Here is a 16791-nt window from a genome sequence, read left to right on the forward strand (position 1 = left end):
CGTAAACAAACACGTTTCTACTTGTGTGCACTATGAAACATCACGGTTACTTGATGACTGCAAGAAGGAGCGCATCTCTTGTTTTTGGTATTTGCCTGAACATGAAAAAATAAAATAAGGATGGGTAATTCAGCACATTCATGCAGGCACAGTGGCTTTTAGTGCAGACCATCACTCAGACAGATTTGGTTCTGAAGTGTGTGTTGTTGGTCCTGAAAAAGTGAATGCACTTTTTTGCAGTTTTCCAAAGTTTTTAAAATTACAAAATTGCATAATTGAGAGAAAAATAATCTGAATATTAATGGGTTACAAAAATAGTCGCAGGCCTAAAATGTATAAATTGGACGTAGTAATACATTTGGTTGAACAGATACGTTGTTTTGATGTAAATTAAATATAACTCCTGCATCTCAATATATCAAGTCTTGTTAGGACAACATTTTTGCTGTTCATTTTAAATGTATGGTGGCTCCCAAACAGTTATTTGATTTTCTCCCCGTTATTTCACCTTGAGAGAAGAGTTGGAGATTATTAAATGGAAAATGGATTATGTAAGCAGCTCAAAAGTTTGAATCAGTGTCCAATGGTCACACTGAAGCTAAATATTTAATTAAGTCAAACTGTGGATCAAAAAAGGAGGGGGAGAAGGGGTTTAAGTTTAATCAAATTTAGGTTAGTAAACAAGTTATGTGTCTTGTGATGTTCAGTGACCACGTTGAAGCTATAAATAGAAATGACGTAATTTCCATTTAAATATATTCCCTGCAAACACGCAATAAGCGCTAATGGGATGGCTGAAGGACACAGAGGCAGCCTGTGAGTCCCTTCATTTTAAAACCTGTGCCTGCATGTACAGTTGTGACATTTTCAATTTGGTGATTTACAGGTCATCAGAGGTCAAACGACATCTGGGCATTAAGGTTTAAACTCATCATGGGTCATGAGGGCAAGGCCAAATGTTTGTTATGACAGAAATAAAATGAACCAATGGTGAATGTGTGGTTAGGACCTGTTTTTCACATTAGAGCAGAAAAGACGAGTCGATTGATTAATACACAGAAAATGTATTCTTATATTATTCAGGCAAAAAACAAACACATTTAGCTTTTCTCTTGCTCCTCCAATTTTAAGAGTTTTTCGTCATTGATACTGAAAATTGATTGAAACTGTTAAGATGTTGCCTTGAGCTCTGGGTAACTGTAATAAGGAAATTTTTACAGCTAATTTGTTAATACAGATTATAACTGATGAATAATCATTACCCGCAGCCCTTTCTTTTCATAGAAATATTAACATTTAAAATGCTGTTTATCAGACTTTGTCCTGCAAATAACCAAATCAGAACGGATAGAAAACATTGAAAAACATCATGCAAGTCCTATTTTGTTGAATGTGAAAGTTAAAACTGGGGAGACTTGACTTTGGTTGTTTCAATCTAAAGTTCAGATCTAAAGAAAAGTTAAACAAAGTCATTAAAAGGCTGCCGAAAACATGACAAGGTTTACGTTTCAACCACATTTAACCTGGTTTTTACCCATATGTATTTTTAACTTCCTTTGGACCACCAGAGAACAGTCAAAAACTGTTTTTGAGTCCTATTATACTTTGAAATGTTTATGACCATTTAGTGGTATATCCTTTATTTTAAGTTACATGAAAGAAGTGTGGGGGAATGTAAACTAGACAGTGCAGTGGTGTCTTTTTAAAGGGACCAGAGGAGCAGGACGTGTGCAGATAGAGTTCAGTATAATGGAAGTGCGCAGACACCCATTCAAGTCGCCAACGCTCTCTTGTTGGTCCGGAGGAATGTGAGAAATCTGGTGTAGACCTGTTCTGACGTGCAGCAGAGCAGATTACTTTGTGAATGTGATGGTGTGGTAAATGTATCTTCTTGGGCATTGTGGGTGTGTTTGAATACCTGTTTTGCAGGTAAATATTTCTCTTCTTTCTTTCCTGCCTTTAGCTTTTCTCTTTATTGACATAGTCATTTGTCTACGTTCACACCTGTGTCTGTGTGCACCGATAGCAAATATAGGAAGTTACCCTTGTGTCATTTCCTGCTAAAGATCAGTGTTTTGTAGCCGGGGTCACAAGGTGAATTTGTATATCCAGTGATCATATCAGATGAGATGAGGTGGAAAGTTTAACAAGAAGGTTTTTTCCTGGTTTTGAAAACACTTTTTACACTTTTTAAAAACGAAATGGTAAATTAAAACATTTAATCAAGAAAGCAGTTTCTGGCAGAGGGTATTATTACCTTTCCATTTTTTAACTTGTTATATAGGAAAAGCCCAGAAGTTCATACTAACTAACATAATTACTGGCTCAGTTCTATTCGGATGTACCAAACATGCCAGTGTGATAGTGAGCCAGCGTGCACAATACCAGCCAGGACCCTGAAACTGAAGCAGCTCAATGGAATTCGGCCATCATTCATTTTATTATTTGCATCTGTATTTTTTTTCTTACTGTGACATGTCAAAACGCCTCTAGTGTGAAAGTTATATAGGCTAAATCTAAGGTCTCAGTGTTATCAGTCCATCAGGATGCATTTTGAGAGACATGAGCCAAAAACATAACTCCCTACTGAAACACACTTGACTTTGACTTGACTTTACTGACCTGGGGCCGTATTCACAAAACATTTTAAGGCTAAGAGTAGGTCCTAACGTGCTGATTTAGGAGTAACTCTCAAAAATAAGGGGCGTTTCACTCCTAATTTTAGGACTCCTAACTTTTTAAGATAAGTGTAATTCACAAAGCATTTTAGCGCTAAAACTAGCTCCTAAATCTATAAAAAGCTAGGAGTCCTCGAGAGGACTCCTAAGTCACTAAGAGTAAATCACAGACAACCATTTGATGGTGTTTTGGAGAGATTTAATGCTAGTGAGCTTTATAAAAAGGTACCTTTAATAGCTGTAAGGGTTTAATGATCTTAGTAAAGCTATATTTAGAAAGTATAGACTAGAATATTTATTAAGTTCCTTTTCCTGCAGTTGCTTTGGGTTTACGATGCACTGAAAGTTACTGTTGGTGTCACGTTTGGGTTTAATTTCCTACTAGAGTAGGCCTATATGTGGCGCTTCCCAGCATCTCCTCCGTTCCACAGGTCCGCTACTGTATAGTTGCGCGTCTCGCCTTTTTCCTTCCTCATGCACTTCACGATTTTGCCGGCTGTTGTTTCTAAATTGTGAATTTCCTGGTTTGTCGCTGTCTGACTATTGCTGCATAGTCCGCCATTGAGAGAAATACAGTGAGAGTGCATGGCGTGCAGCTGTTCAATGAGGATATTTTTTCCGATTCAAATCATTGTAAAATTTAAAATGAATGGACCTATGTGGCGCTATTGTAGGTTAATTGTGAACAAATGTGTGGGAAACCCTGCAGTATCTTGGTTTCATGTTAAATCAGTGTCACTTGTCATTAATTGTATATAAAAACTCTTTACTTTAATACAGCGACACGATATGGATATCTCCCACAGTGTTTCCATCATAAATTCACTCTTAGCTCTCATTCCCTCTCAGCCAATCACTGTGGGCATAGAAGGTATGAACATGACATCATCCATAGCAACAGGGTCAACACCGCCCTCTAGTCTTAGCTAAGGAGTCCCTCCCATTCCTTAGTAAAAGTTGGTCTTATCAGCTTTGTGAATAGGTTTTAAGAAATTACTCCTTACTAAGAACTTTTAGTGCTCCTTAGGAGTACTCTTAGCGCTAAGATAAAATGTTTTGTGAATACGGCCCCAGAACACATTCAAATCACTGATCAAAACCCACCTCTTCAGATTTGGCTAATAATACTACACTTCACTTGCTTTTAATGTCCTGGTTTTACTGTGTAATGTAAAGCGTCTTTGAATACATTGAAAGCGCTATACAAATAAAATGTATTATCATTGTTATAAAACAGTAGAGTGTGGCTACTTTAGACTTATTCAGTTTTTTCAGGAGTCCACAGCCACACTAGCAGCTCTGTCAGGCTAGAGCTAAATGCTTACATGCTAACAATGGCAACTCATGCTGATATGAAGCATGTATATAATGTTTAACACGTGAACTATCTTTGTTTAGCTACTAAGCATTAAACACAAAGACCAGCCCAGGCCTGTGTGAATTTCATGAGTCTTGCACATATTCAATCTTAAAACAGTATAAAGTAAAGTATTGCAAGGCCTGAACGATTTGTGGAAAATATGTTATTGTGATTTTTCTAACGGGTTTTTCGATTTGATTTGCGATATCATTTTCTGAAGTAAAGTTTCAGTTCAATATTCATGTTGTCACAATGTTAATACACCCCATGTCTTTGTGAGGTAGTTTAAATGGCTTTGGTTACCTCACAACGCCTTCTCAAGCCCTATTCACACGGAGTAACAATCGCATGCCACTCTAAAATAGTCATTTCATTTGTTTACTTGACTGGGCTGAAGCATCAGGCCACACATTCTTCAAATAGCTGCCTGCGCTGATGTTTCCAGTGCTGAAGTATGTGTTTGTTGTGTTGCCTTGTGATGTGGCGACTGTATCACGACAGGCCTTATGCAATATCTTCTTTAGATCCACTTCTATCGTGTCAAACCTCAAATGCTCACTGAATCGTCCAACGTTGCTTTAGGCCAGTGCTTCTCAAATGGTGGGGCGCGACCCCCTGGGGGGTCGCGGTGGGGTCTCAGGGGGGGCGCGAGCGGCAGGGGGGATTTAGTGTTTTTTTTTTTTTTTTTTTTTTTTTTTTACGTTTTTTTTTTTTTTTTAATATATATTTTTTTTTTAAAATAAACATTATACCAAGGGTCAGAAGTGTAACAGAATTTAGATCTTACAAAGTCATGACAGAAGGACTCGGTTTCTTTATTCAAGCTCGAAAGATGAACAAGCCTCCAGTCACTAGGTGGCAGCAGTGCTCAAACTAATAAACCCAGTAGAAGAAGTATACCTACACTGAAATGTGGGTGTGATGCTAGCGGACCTTTAAAGAAACAGAGCTGACAGAGGAGGAGAGATGGAGAAGTTTCTGACAGGAGGAAAAAGAAAAACGGCGGAGGCATCAGAGGGGGAAAAAAGTGATGGTAACCGGCAAAAACTCAATAAAACCAGAAAATACGATGAAGCCTATTTAGCCCTTGGATTTACCGTGAAAACGGTCGCAAATGAAGACAGACCTGTGTGTTTACTGTGTCTCAAGACTCTGGCAGCAGAGAGCATGAAACCAAACAAATTAAAGCGGCACCTGGAGACTTTACATCCCAGTTGTATAGATAAGCCACTGGAGTTTTTTCACCGAAAACTCAATGAGTATCGCCAACAGGCCGGTACTTTTGTGAGCGCGGTATCAGTCAACAAAAATGCACAATTAGCCTCTTACAAAGTTGCCTACCACATCGCAAGGTGCAAAAAACCTCACACGGTCGCAGAGGAGCTTATACTCCCGGCAGCATTGGACATGGTCACAATCATGCTGGGTGAGAAAAGTGCTGAGACACTGAAAACTATCCCTCTTTCCAATGACACGATTGGGAGACGTATATCTGACATTTCACACGACCTCCAAGAACAACTCACAGAACATCTAACAGACAAACGTTTTGCCATACAAATGGACGAAGCCACTGACAGCAATAGGGACTGTTTGTTTATTGCTTATGTCCGTTTTGACATGTCAGGGTCAATGCATGAAGACCTGCTCTTTTGTAAATATGTACGAACAAGAGCAACAGCTGATGAGCTCTTCAAGCTGCTGGATGAGCACCTAAATGAGAACGGGCTCAAGTGGGAGAACTGTGTCGGAGTGTGCAGTGATGGAGCGCAGGCCATGGCGGGAACGCGGAACGGGCTGCAAGCCCTCATCAGGCGGGAATCGCCGAATGCGAAGTGGACACACTGTGTCATTCACAGGGAGGCACTTGCGTCCCGGCAGCTCAGCCCCGAACTAAATGAGGTTTTAACGCACGTCATCAGCGTTGTAAACTTCATCAAAACAAGACCACTGAAAGCACGACTCTTCTCTGCTCTCTGTGAAGACATGGGTGCAGACCACAAAGCTGTTCTATTTCACTGCGAAGCACGGTGGCTGTCGCGAGGCAAAGTTTTGTCACGAGTGTATGAGCTCAGAGATGAAATCAGGGTTTTTTTGGAGCAGGAGCGCACGTATCAAGGGGAAAACAAGTTCGGTGAAGAAGACTTTCTGCTGAAACTGGCCTACCTGAGTGACATTTTTGGAAAGCTAAATGAGCTAAACTTACAACTTCAAGGCAGAGACAAACACCTCCCAGACCTCACAGACAAAATCAGTGCCTTCACTCGCAAGCTGGAGACGTGGGGCAAGCGACTTGACCAGGGAAATACTTCTCCATTTGAGAACATGAGTGAGTTTGCTGGACTTAATGACTGTGATGTGACCACAGTGATTCCATGTCTGAGGCAACACATCTCATCCCTAAATGGATTCTTTAAAAAATACTTCCCTGGTGACAGCTCTCAGTATGACTGGGTGAGGGATCCATTCAGCGCGACAGCTCCTGTTGAATTCAGCTCTGCAGAAGAGGACCAGCTGATCGACATGTCTTGTGACTCCACCCTGAGGCTGAAGTTTGCATCGCAGACACTGAGTGAGTACTGGCTGGGTGTGGAAAGGGAGTATCCACTCATTGGACAGAAGGCTGTCAACATCTTACTACCCTTTGCCACATCCTATCTGTGTGAGATGGGCTTTTCCACTGTTGCTGCACTCAAGACAAAGTACAGGTCCCAGCTTAACATTGAGCAAGAGTTAAGAGTAGCAGTATCAAGTTTGAAGCCCAGATTTGGAATGATGTGCACTGCAAAGAGGGCTCACTGCAGCCACTAAAATACAGAGCAAATTGTATTTTTGTGTATTATAAGCAGAATGTGTTCATATAAAACAGACAAATAGGGAAATAAGTTCAAAATAATTGTGAAGGTGAATTTAGTTATATTAAAAAAGCTCAAACTGATGTAGCTGCCAGTTTCAAATAGTTCAGGGTTCAAGGCTTTTTTAATGTCTTGTGTTATGTTCAGGGAAAGTATGCAAATTGTACATTAAATATTGTTGCAAATGTTGCACACAAAGAGTAATGTTTATTTCATTTTATTTTTATTTAAGTCATATATATTTTTGAAAGGGAATAAGCTGATGAAGCTGACTGACAAGTGACCAATGTTTACTGTTTAAAAATGTCATTAATTAAATGAAAACCCCAGAGAATCAGTTGCTCTTGTTTCTGTGTTTTGAGATTCACACAGACTGAACGGTCTTGTTTAAATGTTACAAATTGAGTTAATAAACTTGGAAATTGTTTTAAGATGTTGCAGATGTCAGCAAATGTTATTAATCTATTTTAATAATAAGGTGATTGTATGCAGAATGCTGGTGCTAGCAACTCAAACTCATATATAACTCTTATACAGATAAATAAATAAATATTAGCAGGTTCTCAATAGTATTTCAATTTAGGGGGGTCGCGAAAAAATTTCAGTCTCCTAGGGGGGGCATGACAGAAAGTAATTGAGAAGCACTGCTTTAGGCCATTATACCATACCACAAATGTAACATTTTCCTTGCGTTTTTATGCATTTGTTCGTGAGCACATATATATATATATATTTCAGTGTATATATATATATATTCAGTGTATATATATATATATATATATATATTCAGTGTATATATATATATATATATATTCAGTATATTTCTTCTAAAATCGCGATTAAATATTATATTATATAATATGATATATATATATTAGTGCTGTCAAACGATTACAATATTTAATTGCATTAATGTCATAGTTAACTCGCGATTTTAATGTCATAGTTAACTCGCGATTAATCGCATTTTTATTTATTCTAGCCTGAATGTCCCTTGACTTCTTTTTGTCCCATCATTTTTTCCCATTTTAATGCTCTTATCACACCCATTCTAATTATGATATTTAAGAAGAAATACACTGAATTACAATGATGTCTACACCATTGTAATTCAGTGTATTTCTTCTAAAATATCATAATTTGCAATTCAGGGCAAATAACAATCTTGACGTTTTGCGAGTTAAATGATTTTAATGTGAAATTACGCTGTAGAACATGTTCCGTTTGAATTGACAGTAACTTAAATGCGAGCCATATGTATAGTTTGTGGTGTTTCAGTTGTTCTAACATTACTAGTTGATTCAACAGCTTGTGAAAAAACCACAACGTTTCCTAGGCCATGACGAGCGTTAATCGCGCGATAAAAATATTTACGCCGTTAAAATGGGTTTGCGTTAACGCCGTTAATAACGCGTTAAACTGACAGCAGTTATATATATATATATATATATATACAGTCATATGAAAAAGTTTGGGAACCCCTCTCAGCCGGCATTATAATTGACTCTGCTTTCACAAAAAAAATATAAAAGTGGTATGTCTTTTTATTTACCAGGAACAGCTAAGTACTGGGATGTTTTCCAAACAAAGATTTTTTGAAAAGCAGTATTTGGTTGTATGAAATAAAATACAATGTGAAAAACTGGCTGTGCAAAAATATAGGAACCCTTGTGGTTTTGTTGATTTTAATGCCTGTAACAGCATGTAAAACTGATGACTTTAAACACAAAGTTGGTTGGATTATGTTGTTAAGCCTTGAACCTCATAGAAATGTCTGTTTAAGCATGAGAACATTTATTTTAGGTGCCTAAATACAAGTTGCACTTCTCTTTGACTCTCTGCTGAAGTGAGACAGAATGGGATCATCAAAACAGCTCCAAAAAGAGCTGAAAAACAAAGATTGTTCATTGTCATGGTTTAGGGGAAGGCTACAAGAAGCTTTCCCAAAGGTTTCAATTGTCAATTTCGACTGTAGGGAACGTTGTCAGGAAATGGAAGGACACAGGCATAGTGGCAGTTAAACCCAGGCATGGCAGACCAAGAAAAAAACAGGAGCGGCATAGGTGGAGGATTGTGAGAATGGTTGCACACAACCCACAGATCACCTCCAAAGACCTGCAAGAACATCTGGCTGCAGATTGTGTATCTGTACATCGTTCAACAATTCAGCGCAATTTGCACCAAAACATCTGCTTTTAATAAAGACCAAATAACTTAATTTTTGTCTCATCAGTCCAAAGCATTTTCTTCCAATATGAAGCTGGCTTGTCTAAATGAGCTTTTGCATACTCCATGCAACTGTATCTGTGGCGTGGGCGCAGAAAGGGCTTCCTTCTCATCACCCGGCCATACAGATGTTTTGGTGCAAATTGCACTGAATTGTAGAACCATGTACAGATACACAATCTGCAGCCAGATGTTCTTGCAGGTCTTTGGAGGTGATCTTTGGGTTGTGTGCAACCATTCTCACAATCCGCCGCATATGCCGCTCTTGTACTTTTCTTGGTCTGCTAGACCTGGGTTTAACTGCAACTGTGCCTGTGTCCTTCCATTCCCTGACAACGTTCCTTACAGTAGAAATTGACAATTGAAACCTTTGGGAAAGCTTCTTGTAGCCTTCCCCTAAACCATGACAATGAATAATCTTTGTTTTTAAGATCTTTTGGGAGCTGTTTTGATGATCGCATTCTGTCTCACTTCTGCAGAGAGTCAAAGAGAAGTAGAACTTGCATTTAGGCACCTAAAATACCTTTTATCATGATTAAACAGACCTTTATATGAGGTTCAAGGCTTAACAACATAATCCAACCAATTTTGTGTTTAAAGTCCTCAGTTTTACATGTTGTTACATGCATTAAAATCAGCAAGACCACAAGGGTTCCCATATTTTTGCACAGCCAGTTTTTCACATTTTACTTAATTTCATAAAACTAAATACTGCTTTTCAAAAAATCTTTGTTTGGAAAACATCCCAGTACTTAGCTGTTCCTGGTAAATTAAAGACGTACCACTTTTATCTTTTTTGTGTGAAAGCAGAGTCAATTATAATGCCGGCTGAGAGGGGTTCCCAAACTTTTTCATATGACTGTATATATATACACGCGCACACACAGACATACACACACAATCGCCTTGGGCCATTTTTTGATTAGTGAGCATGACTGTCACACAAGCAGGACGGCATGAATTCGTATACTCTTTGACTCAGCCGCTTGAACTCTGGGTAATACCGCTATGTACTGTAGATCCTAAATTCACAGCCGTTTCATTGTTTCAAATGGAAATTTGATTGGAAATTGATTAATTGTTCAGCCCCAGTACTGGATACCTGATGATGTAGCAAACAAATTTGTCATGCCTTGATTCTCTGGCATCAGTCATAGTCTGATTTTCAACAGCAGTCACAGCAGACACATACAATGGATCAGATGCAAATATATAATTGTCAATCTTGCCTTTGCATCTGTTAACTTACAACCTCAATGATTAGAACCAAAGACTCAAATATAGGAAGAAAGCAAGATAATCGAGCTTGTCATTGTTATTGATTGGATCAAAGCTGTGGTCAGCTGTTATCCTGCTCATTGATTGAGTCACTGTAGATTGAGTAGTATCTTTGTTATTGATTGTACAATAGACTAGCCAGTTTAAGATATTGATTACAAGATACATTGGTGCTGCTGCAGTTGTGGCCAACACATATTTTTTTAGAGTACGCCTGTCCACAGCGCTGTGCCTTCTCATCAGTGAGAGCCTCAATGGTGAACTATAGTCAACAGATCTTTACAAATGGCAGATGTCACAGGGACTGACTAGGTTGTAATACCTCTGGAGAAAATATGCAGTGTGTTGTGGGTTGGGAATGAAGAATAAATTAACAATGAAAATATGTTGATTGTGATTAATTTCCATTATTACTAATGTTCAAAGCTTGATCTTGTTGGCTGTTCTTCCCTGAAATGACCTATCCGGGAATCAGAATCAGCTTGTACAGTATGTGTGTGAAGTTTAAACACATACAAGGAATTTGACCCCAGTTTTAAGTTGCTCTCAGTATGACAGATCCCTACATTTTCAACAGTTTACATGAAAGATTAAAATAGACATACAGCTAAAAACAAGGACATCAAAGCTGAAAAGTAAACACATAACTATTATTCATGTTTGTTTTGGGAAAAGAAGACATGACAATGGGCGTTCCCGTGGGACTTGCAGGGTCGTCTATTGCCAGAACTCCAGTGATTACCGACCAGTGGCTAAATGTGTTTTTTTTTATTAGAGCTGCAAGAATTAATCGAATAATCGATTATTAATCGGTTATTAACTTATTCGCCAACTATTTAATATAAAATGTCCAAATTCTCTGTTTTCAGCTTCTCAAATGTGAATATTTTCTGGTTTCTTTAATCCTTTTATGACAGTAATCTGAATTATCTTTGTGTTTTGGACATAACAATATTTTTAGGACGTCAACATGGGCTTTGGAGAACTGATCAACATTTCTCACCATTTTCTGAAATTTTCTTGACCAAACCACTTATCGATTAATAATCGAGAAAATACTCGACAGATTAATCGATTATCAAAATAATTGTTAGTTGCAGCCCTATTGTTTATTTTATATCTATTTACTCAGTCGTCTCGAGACTTACACTCGGCCCTCCTGACTGTCAAAGACCAAAACATCTGTGCAAGTTGGTGGTGGAAACCATCTTTCTGTGGTTTGTCCGGTCTTGTAGGTTTAGGTCGGCCTTTCTCTGCACCACAGACACAAAACAACGAAAAAACCTTCTTCCTCTTTGATTGTAAGTTGCTGCTGTTTTCCAGTTTGTTTACATTCTGTCTCAGTATTTGAGTAGACTTGATTCCCCTGAATGCTTAGCATGCAATCAAACACAGACAGTGGCAGACAGGTTGTCTACACTTGTGTAGCTCTTTTCACTAAGTAGGAGACTCTTAGGCCGACGTGAATGTTTGTTCCAGCCCAGTTATTAGGGCTTAAACGATATGACTTGATTATTATTAGCCTTAGTCTTTAGAGAGCTGTGCAGTAGCGATGTATACTCTCTGTATGTTAAGTTTATTCGGGCCTCAATGCTGATAACGAGTGTCTCCATCTGTGATTTGTGGACTGATTGATTGTCGTCCAAGATGGAGGCAACTTCCTGATGCCCTGTTGATCTGAAGCTGTCGTCCTGCTGTCATCCTGGCTGTTCATCGCTGGGGATCTTTTTATGATTGGCTCCTATTTGTTGATAGCGCTGTCCCCGATAAAACGGGGCATTGTGTGCGTGTGCGTGTGCGTGTGTGTGTGTGTGTGTGTGTATGTATGTAGACTCGACTGCAGGGCTCAGCTTGGTTGCTAGGCAACATAGCAAAGACCTCCTTGGCAGGTCACTAGGCCTGTCGTTCGTTGACACATGCACAGGTGAGTGTTTATGTGTGTGTGAATGACAGCAGATTTATGAACCAAAAAAGCTATAAATTGAGATTTCTTACATTGTTTCCTGTGTTTTTCTTTCGCTCCACTGCTCCATTTCTGCCTTTCCGACACACTGCAAACGCACAAATGAATTCTCCACCCCCTCAAATTGCCTCAAACCCAGCTGTGCCCCTATCCCTTCTGCCAGCACACATATACACAGACAGAGAGACACAGACAGACACACACACACACACACACACACACACACACACACACACACACACACACACACACACACACACACACACAAACAAACACACAGCCTATTTCTTTCTGTCTGTTTCACTTTCTTTCTTCTTTGCTCTTCTCTTTCCACTCGTCCTCAGCTCTCATTGTCCTCTTCACTCTGGCCACACTTCACAGTTTGTTCAATCATGTTACACAACCTGTTTGCCATTTTTACTCCCAAGTGACTGTTGTGTCTGTGGAATCGGTCAGTATTTTGAGTTCAAAACTGCACTGACCCAAATTTACTGTGCATCTAGATAGAATAGTCCTGGTGTCCAAAGATGTGATGCGCACACACACACACACACACACACACACACAGACACAGACACAGACACACACACACACACACACACACACACACACACACACACACACACACAAGCACTGTTGCTTAACTTCTACAAAATCCGTGGAGTCAGTTGCTACGGGACCTCATAAATATGTAACGAGAATGTGAATTATTAAGATTAAACCAGAGCTTAATGTCACCCGGTGTGGGAGCGTTTTGTGTGTGTGCCTGCGTGTGTGTGTTTTGAAGTGGCTGTTACAACGTTTGTGATAATATTTTTTATAAATCCTGTGGGGTCAGTTTTGGGAGTAATGTGAAACCGTACTGATGTCATTTGTAAGTTGAGGCTTAAAGTCGTTGCAAAGTGGAAGTGGTTTTAAAATCAGCACTGCGCAAGATTTGTATGTAAAAATATACCAGTGATATGAGGCTTAACCACAAAGTCAGGCTACAGTAGGGAAGACTGATGTGCCCTATTTAACTAAATGGAGTTCTGATGTTGGTCATGTTCTAGCCACTGTCCGTAGGAAGAGACTGATCAAAATTTTAAAGGGATAGATTCTACTTTATGTCCATCCAACCCTGAGGGAGTAAAAAGCATGGATGTGTTTCTTGCGACTCTGCTGTAGTGGCCGACAGATGTAGGTTTTTGAAATGGCCCATGCAGATATTTAGAGAGCAATTCAATGTTTGAGTCATTTAAAAGCAAAAAAGGAAAAAACATTCCCTGGTTTCTAGCTTCTCAAAAGATGGGCTATGGGTTGTCAAAACAAAATATTTGCTCACATCAGCTTTGGGCATCTTTCACTATTGTCAGACATTTTATAGACCCAACTGTCATTTGGATGAAATAGTCAGCAGCACAGCAGTGATGGAATATTCACAGCGAGAGTCCTCTTCAGACTAAATTACACAAGCCTCTCCGTCACTCCTACTCAACTCCTGTCTACTGACGGTATTTTGGATCTCTTGCCGTTTCCCAGCATTCAATGTGCATTCAATGTCGGTTCATGAAGACGGATGCACAATTTGAAAAAACATGGGAAATTCAGGTTTTCACATAGCAAATATACTTATACATAAAACATACAGTACATACTTTTTTTTTGATAATTGGCATGAGAACTTCCTGTCAACCACATGTGGCGACATAATGTGAATTTTATTTTCCGTGTGAAACATCTGAAAACCACACATGACCGCATTTGAATTTATCACATCTGAAATGGTGTCACCATTCACTCAAAGTTTGCATTTCAGCTCATCGGCGCTTGTCATTCAAATTCCCAAAGTGAAACTAAACTTCAGGCATGTTTTATACATATATCGGATTGACAATATTTTGATTGTAAAACGTAGCTGGTCTTCTCACATGATCTACTGTGGTGCAATGCTTCAGCTCAGAAGCTGCGAAACTTAGACCTCCCTCGGCGACAATGATTCAAATCAACATCTTAAGGAATGCAGCTCTGAACACAAACCATTTTAAAAACATGCAAATCACGTGGCCTTCATTCAGACAGCCCATCCATCTACAGTGGATTCTCTATGTTATTATTTGAGCGCAGCTGTAACCTTATAGGATGAGAGAATCAGAATCAGAAAAAACTTTAATTATCCCAAGATGGGCATGAACTAAAATACATCCCAACAATACCTAACCACCCTTTTTTGTGTGTGTTCCTGTATTTACTACCAGTGAGTGAGTGAGCATCCATTTACAGATCTTAAGCATTTATTTGTATTTGTCTATCAGCAGCCATGTGCTACACAGTAAGCTGAGAGTATGCAGGGTATTTATTTGAGTCAGTGACCTCACTGAATGATTTTAACTTCAAGCAGTCAAATCACCAGGTGTGCTGTCTGCAGCTGTTCAGAGCTGCCTCTGTGGGGAAGCTTCCTGTTAGCAGCGTTAATGTTATGGGGTTTGATTATCCCACCATGCTGTGGTGGAATACACAATCATCTGAACTGAAGCAATACAACTAAAATAAAAACGCGGACAACGAGGAAGGAAATATGTTTAGCCTATTGTGCAATGCCACATAATTGCCGTATTAATTCCTCCCTGGTTGCTGCTAGAAGCCTGGGCTTAATATTACTTTTTTCTTTTTCTCTATCCCTTTCACAGTGTGCTGTTTTGTGGTCCACAAACGCTGTCATGAATTTGTCACCTTTTCCTGTCCGGGGGCCGACAAGGGACCCGACTCCGATGTAAGTAACAAAATAAATAAATTAAAGTAAACACACACACACACACACACACAAACACACACACACACACACACACACACACACACACACACACACACACAAACACACATGCTTCTCCAAAACGGTCAACACAGATTGTTTCATTTAAACCTTGGCTATGTAAGAAGGAGATCCGCAGTGAAGCAGACCACTCTGCTCATGTTCTCAGGTTGAAGGTTTAGTGAGCTATTGCTCACTGGTTAGTGATTGATTTCCTGATGCGTGGGGTTTGTTAATAACATTAGCAAGGTCAGCACTGGCTTTTGGTGTTTGTTTACTTCCATCTAGTTCCTACACACACACACACACACACACACACACACACACACACACACACACACACACACACACACACACACACACACACACACACACACACACACACACACACACACACGTAACCTCTTGTCCTTTTTCCTGCTGAGGTGTCAGCACCAAATTATATTGAGACATGTCAGTAAAGAGAAAATGTGCTGCCTGGCTGCCTCAAGTTAATGAACCAAAACTTCTCAATCACAGACACACACACTTCGTGAGTCAGCTTGGTGTATGGGGTCATATAACAGATGGTAATTAATATCTGTAACTCCAGTCTTTTTATGTTTTTCTGATATCACCAAATAATCGTCATTATTATGTGTCAGCACCAAATCATATTGAGACATGTCAGTAAAGAGAAAATGTGCTGCCTGGTTGCCTCAAATTAATGAACCAAAACTTCTCAATCACACACACACACACACGCACACACACACACACTTCAAGATTCAAGATGATTTATTTTGTCATTGTACATGTTTCAGAACAACGATAATCTGTTTACAGTTATACCCCGCCAAGAGACATAGAGTGACAGTAACCAAACATTGGAGACAGGGGGGATACACTGAAGAGTCGTCTAGCGTGCGCTGCGCCCCTTAAAGTAGGAAGGATAAAGAGAACATCAGGGAAAGACAGGTTAAAAAAATGCTACTCTCACACTCTGCTCCTTATGGGTGCAAAGTGTGTGATTAGTACAAAAACCACCATGGCATAATAAGCACATGATAACGCCACAGACAAATAGAACACGTTGATAAGCACAAAGGCACGGGTTAGGGGTTTATGGGACGGTAGGTGTCACAGCCCAGGCACCAGGGGGCGTACGCAGCCGGCAGGCGCCCCGCCCGTGAGTCAGCTTGGTGTATGGGGTCATATAACAGATAGTAATTAATATCTGTAACTCCAGTCTTTTTATATTTTTCTGATATCACCAAATAATCGTCATTATCATCGCATATTTTTCACTTTTGCTCTTTACTATTATGGAGGAACTAGTCATAGGATCGGCTCACCCAAATAGACGGATACACTAAACAGTCAAAAGTATAGTTTATATGTGCTTTTTGGTTTAAGTACAATTATGCAAAAAGCAATATTTTAGAGTAGACTATAGTGATGTTCCAACTTAGTGGCAACAGTTCGGGGGGAGATTCCCAGTTTGGTGTGCAAGGAGTTGACCTGTTGTCTGCACAGAAATGGTAAATGGTAAATGGACTTGACTTATATAGCGCCTTCTAGCCGATTTTCTCAGCCCCAAAGCGCTTTACATATCTTACCACATTCACCCATTCATACACCGATGGCAGTAGCTGCCATGC

At 39.5% G+C, this 16791-nt stretch overlaps 1 protein-coding gene across 2 annotated transcripts in view; it reads left to right on the top strand.

The window, feature by feature from the left end:
• LOC307251409 (protein kinase C beta type) overlaps nt 1–16791 on the top strand; it is a 34232-nt gene that overhangs the window by 2402 nt on the left and 15039 nt on the right. For both annotated transcript variants that reach the window (XM_080028777.1, XM_080028776.1), the window contains exon 3: nt 15030–15112. In XM_080028777.1, coding sequence (XP_079884903.1) covers nt 15030–15112 — 83 coding nt within the window. The remainder of the gene's footprint in view (nt 1–15029; nt 15113–16791) is intronic.

This window comes from Ammodytes marinus (assembly GCF_949987685.1).
Source record: "Ammodytes marinus genome assembly, chromosome: 6".
NCBI classification, from domain to species: Eukaryota; Metazoa; Chordata; class Actinopteri; order Uranoscopiformes; family Ammodytidae; genus Ammodytes; species Ammodytes marinus.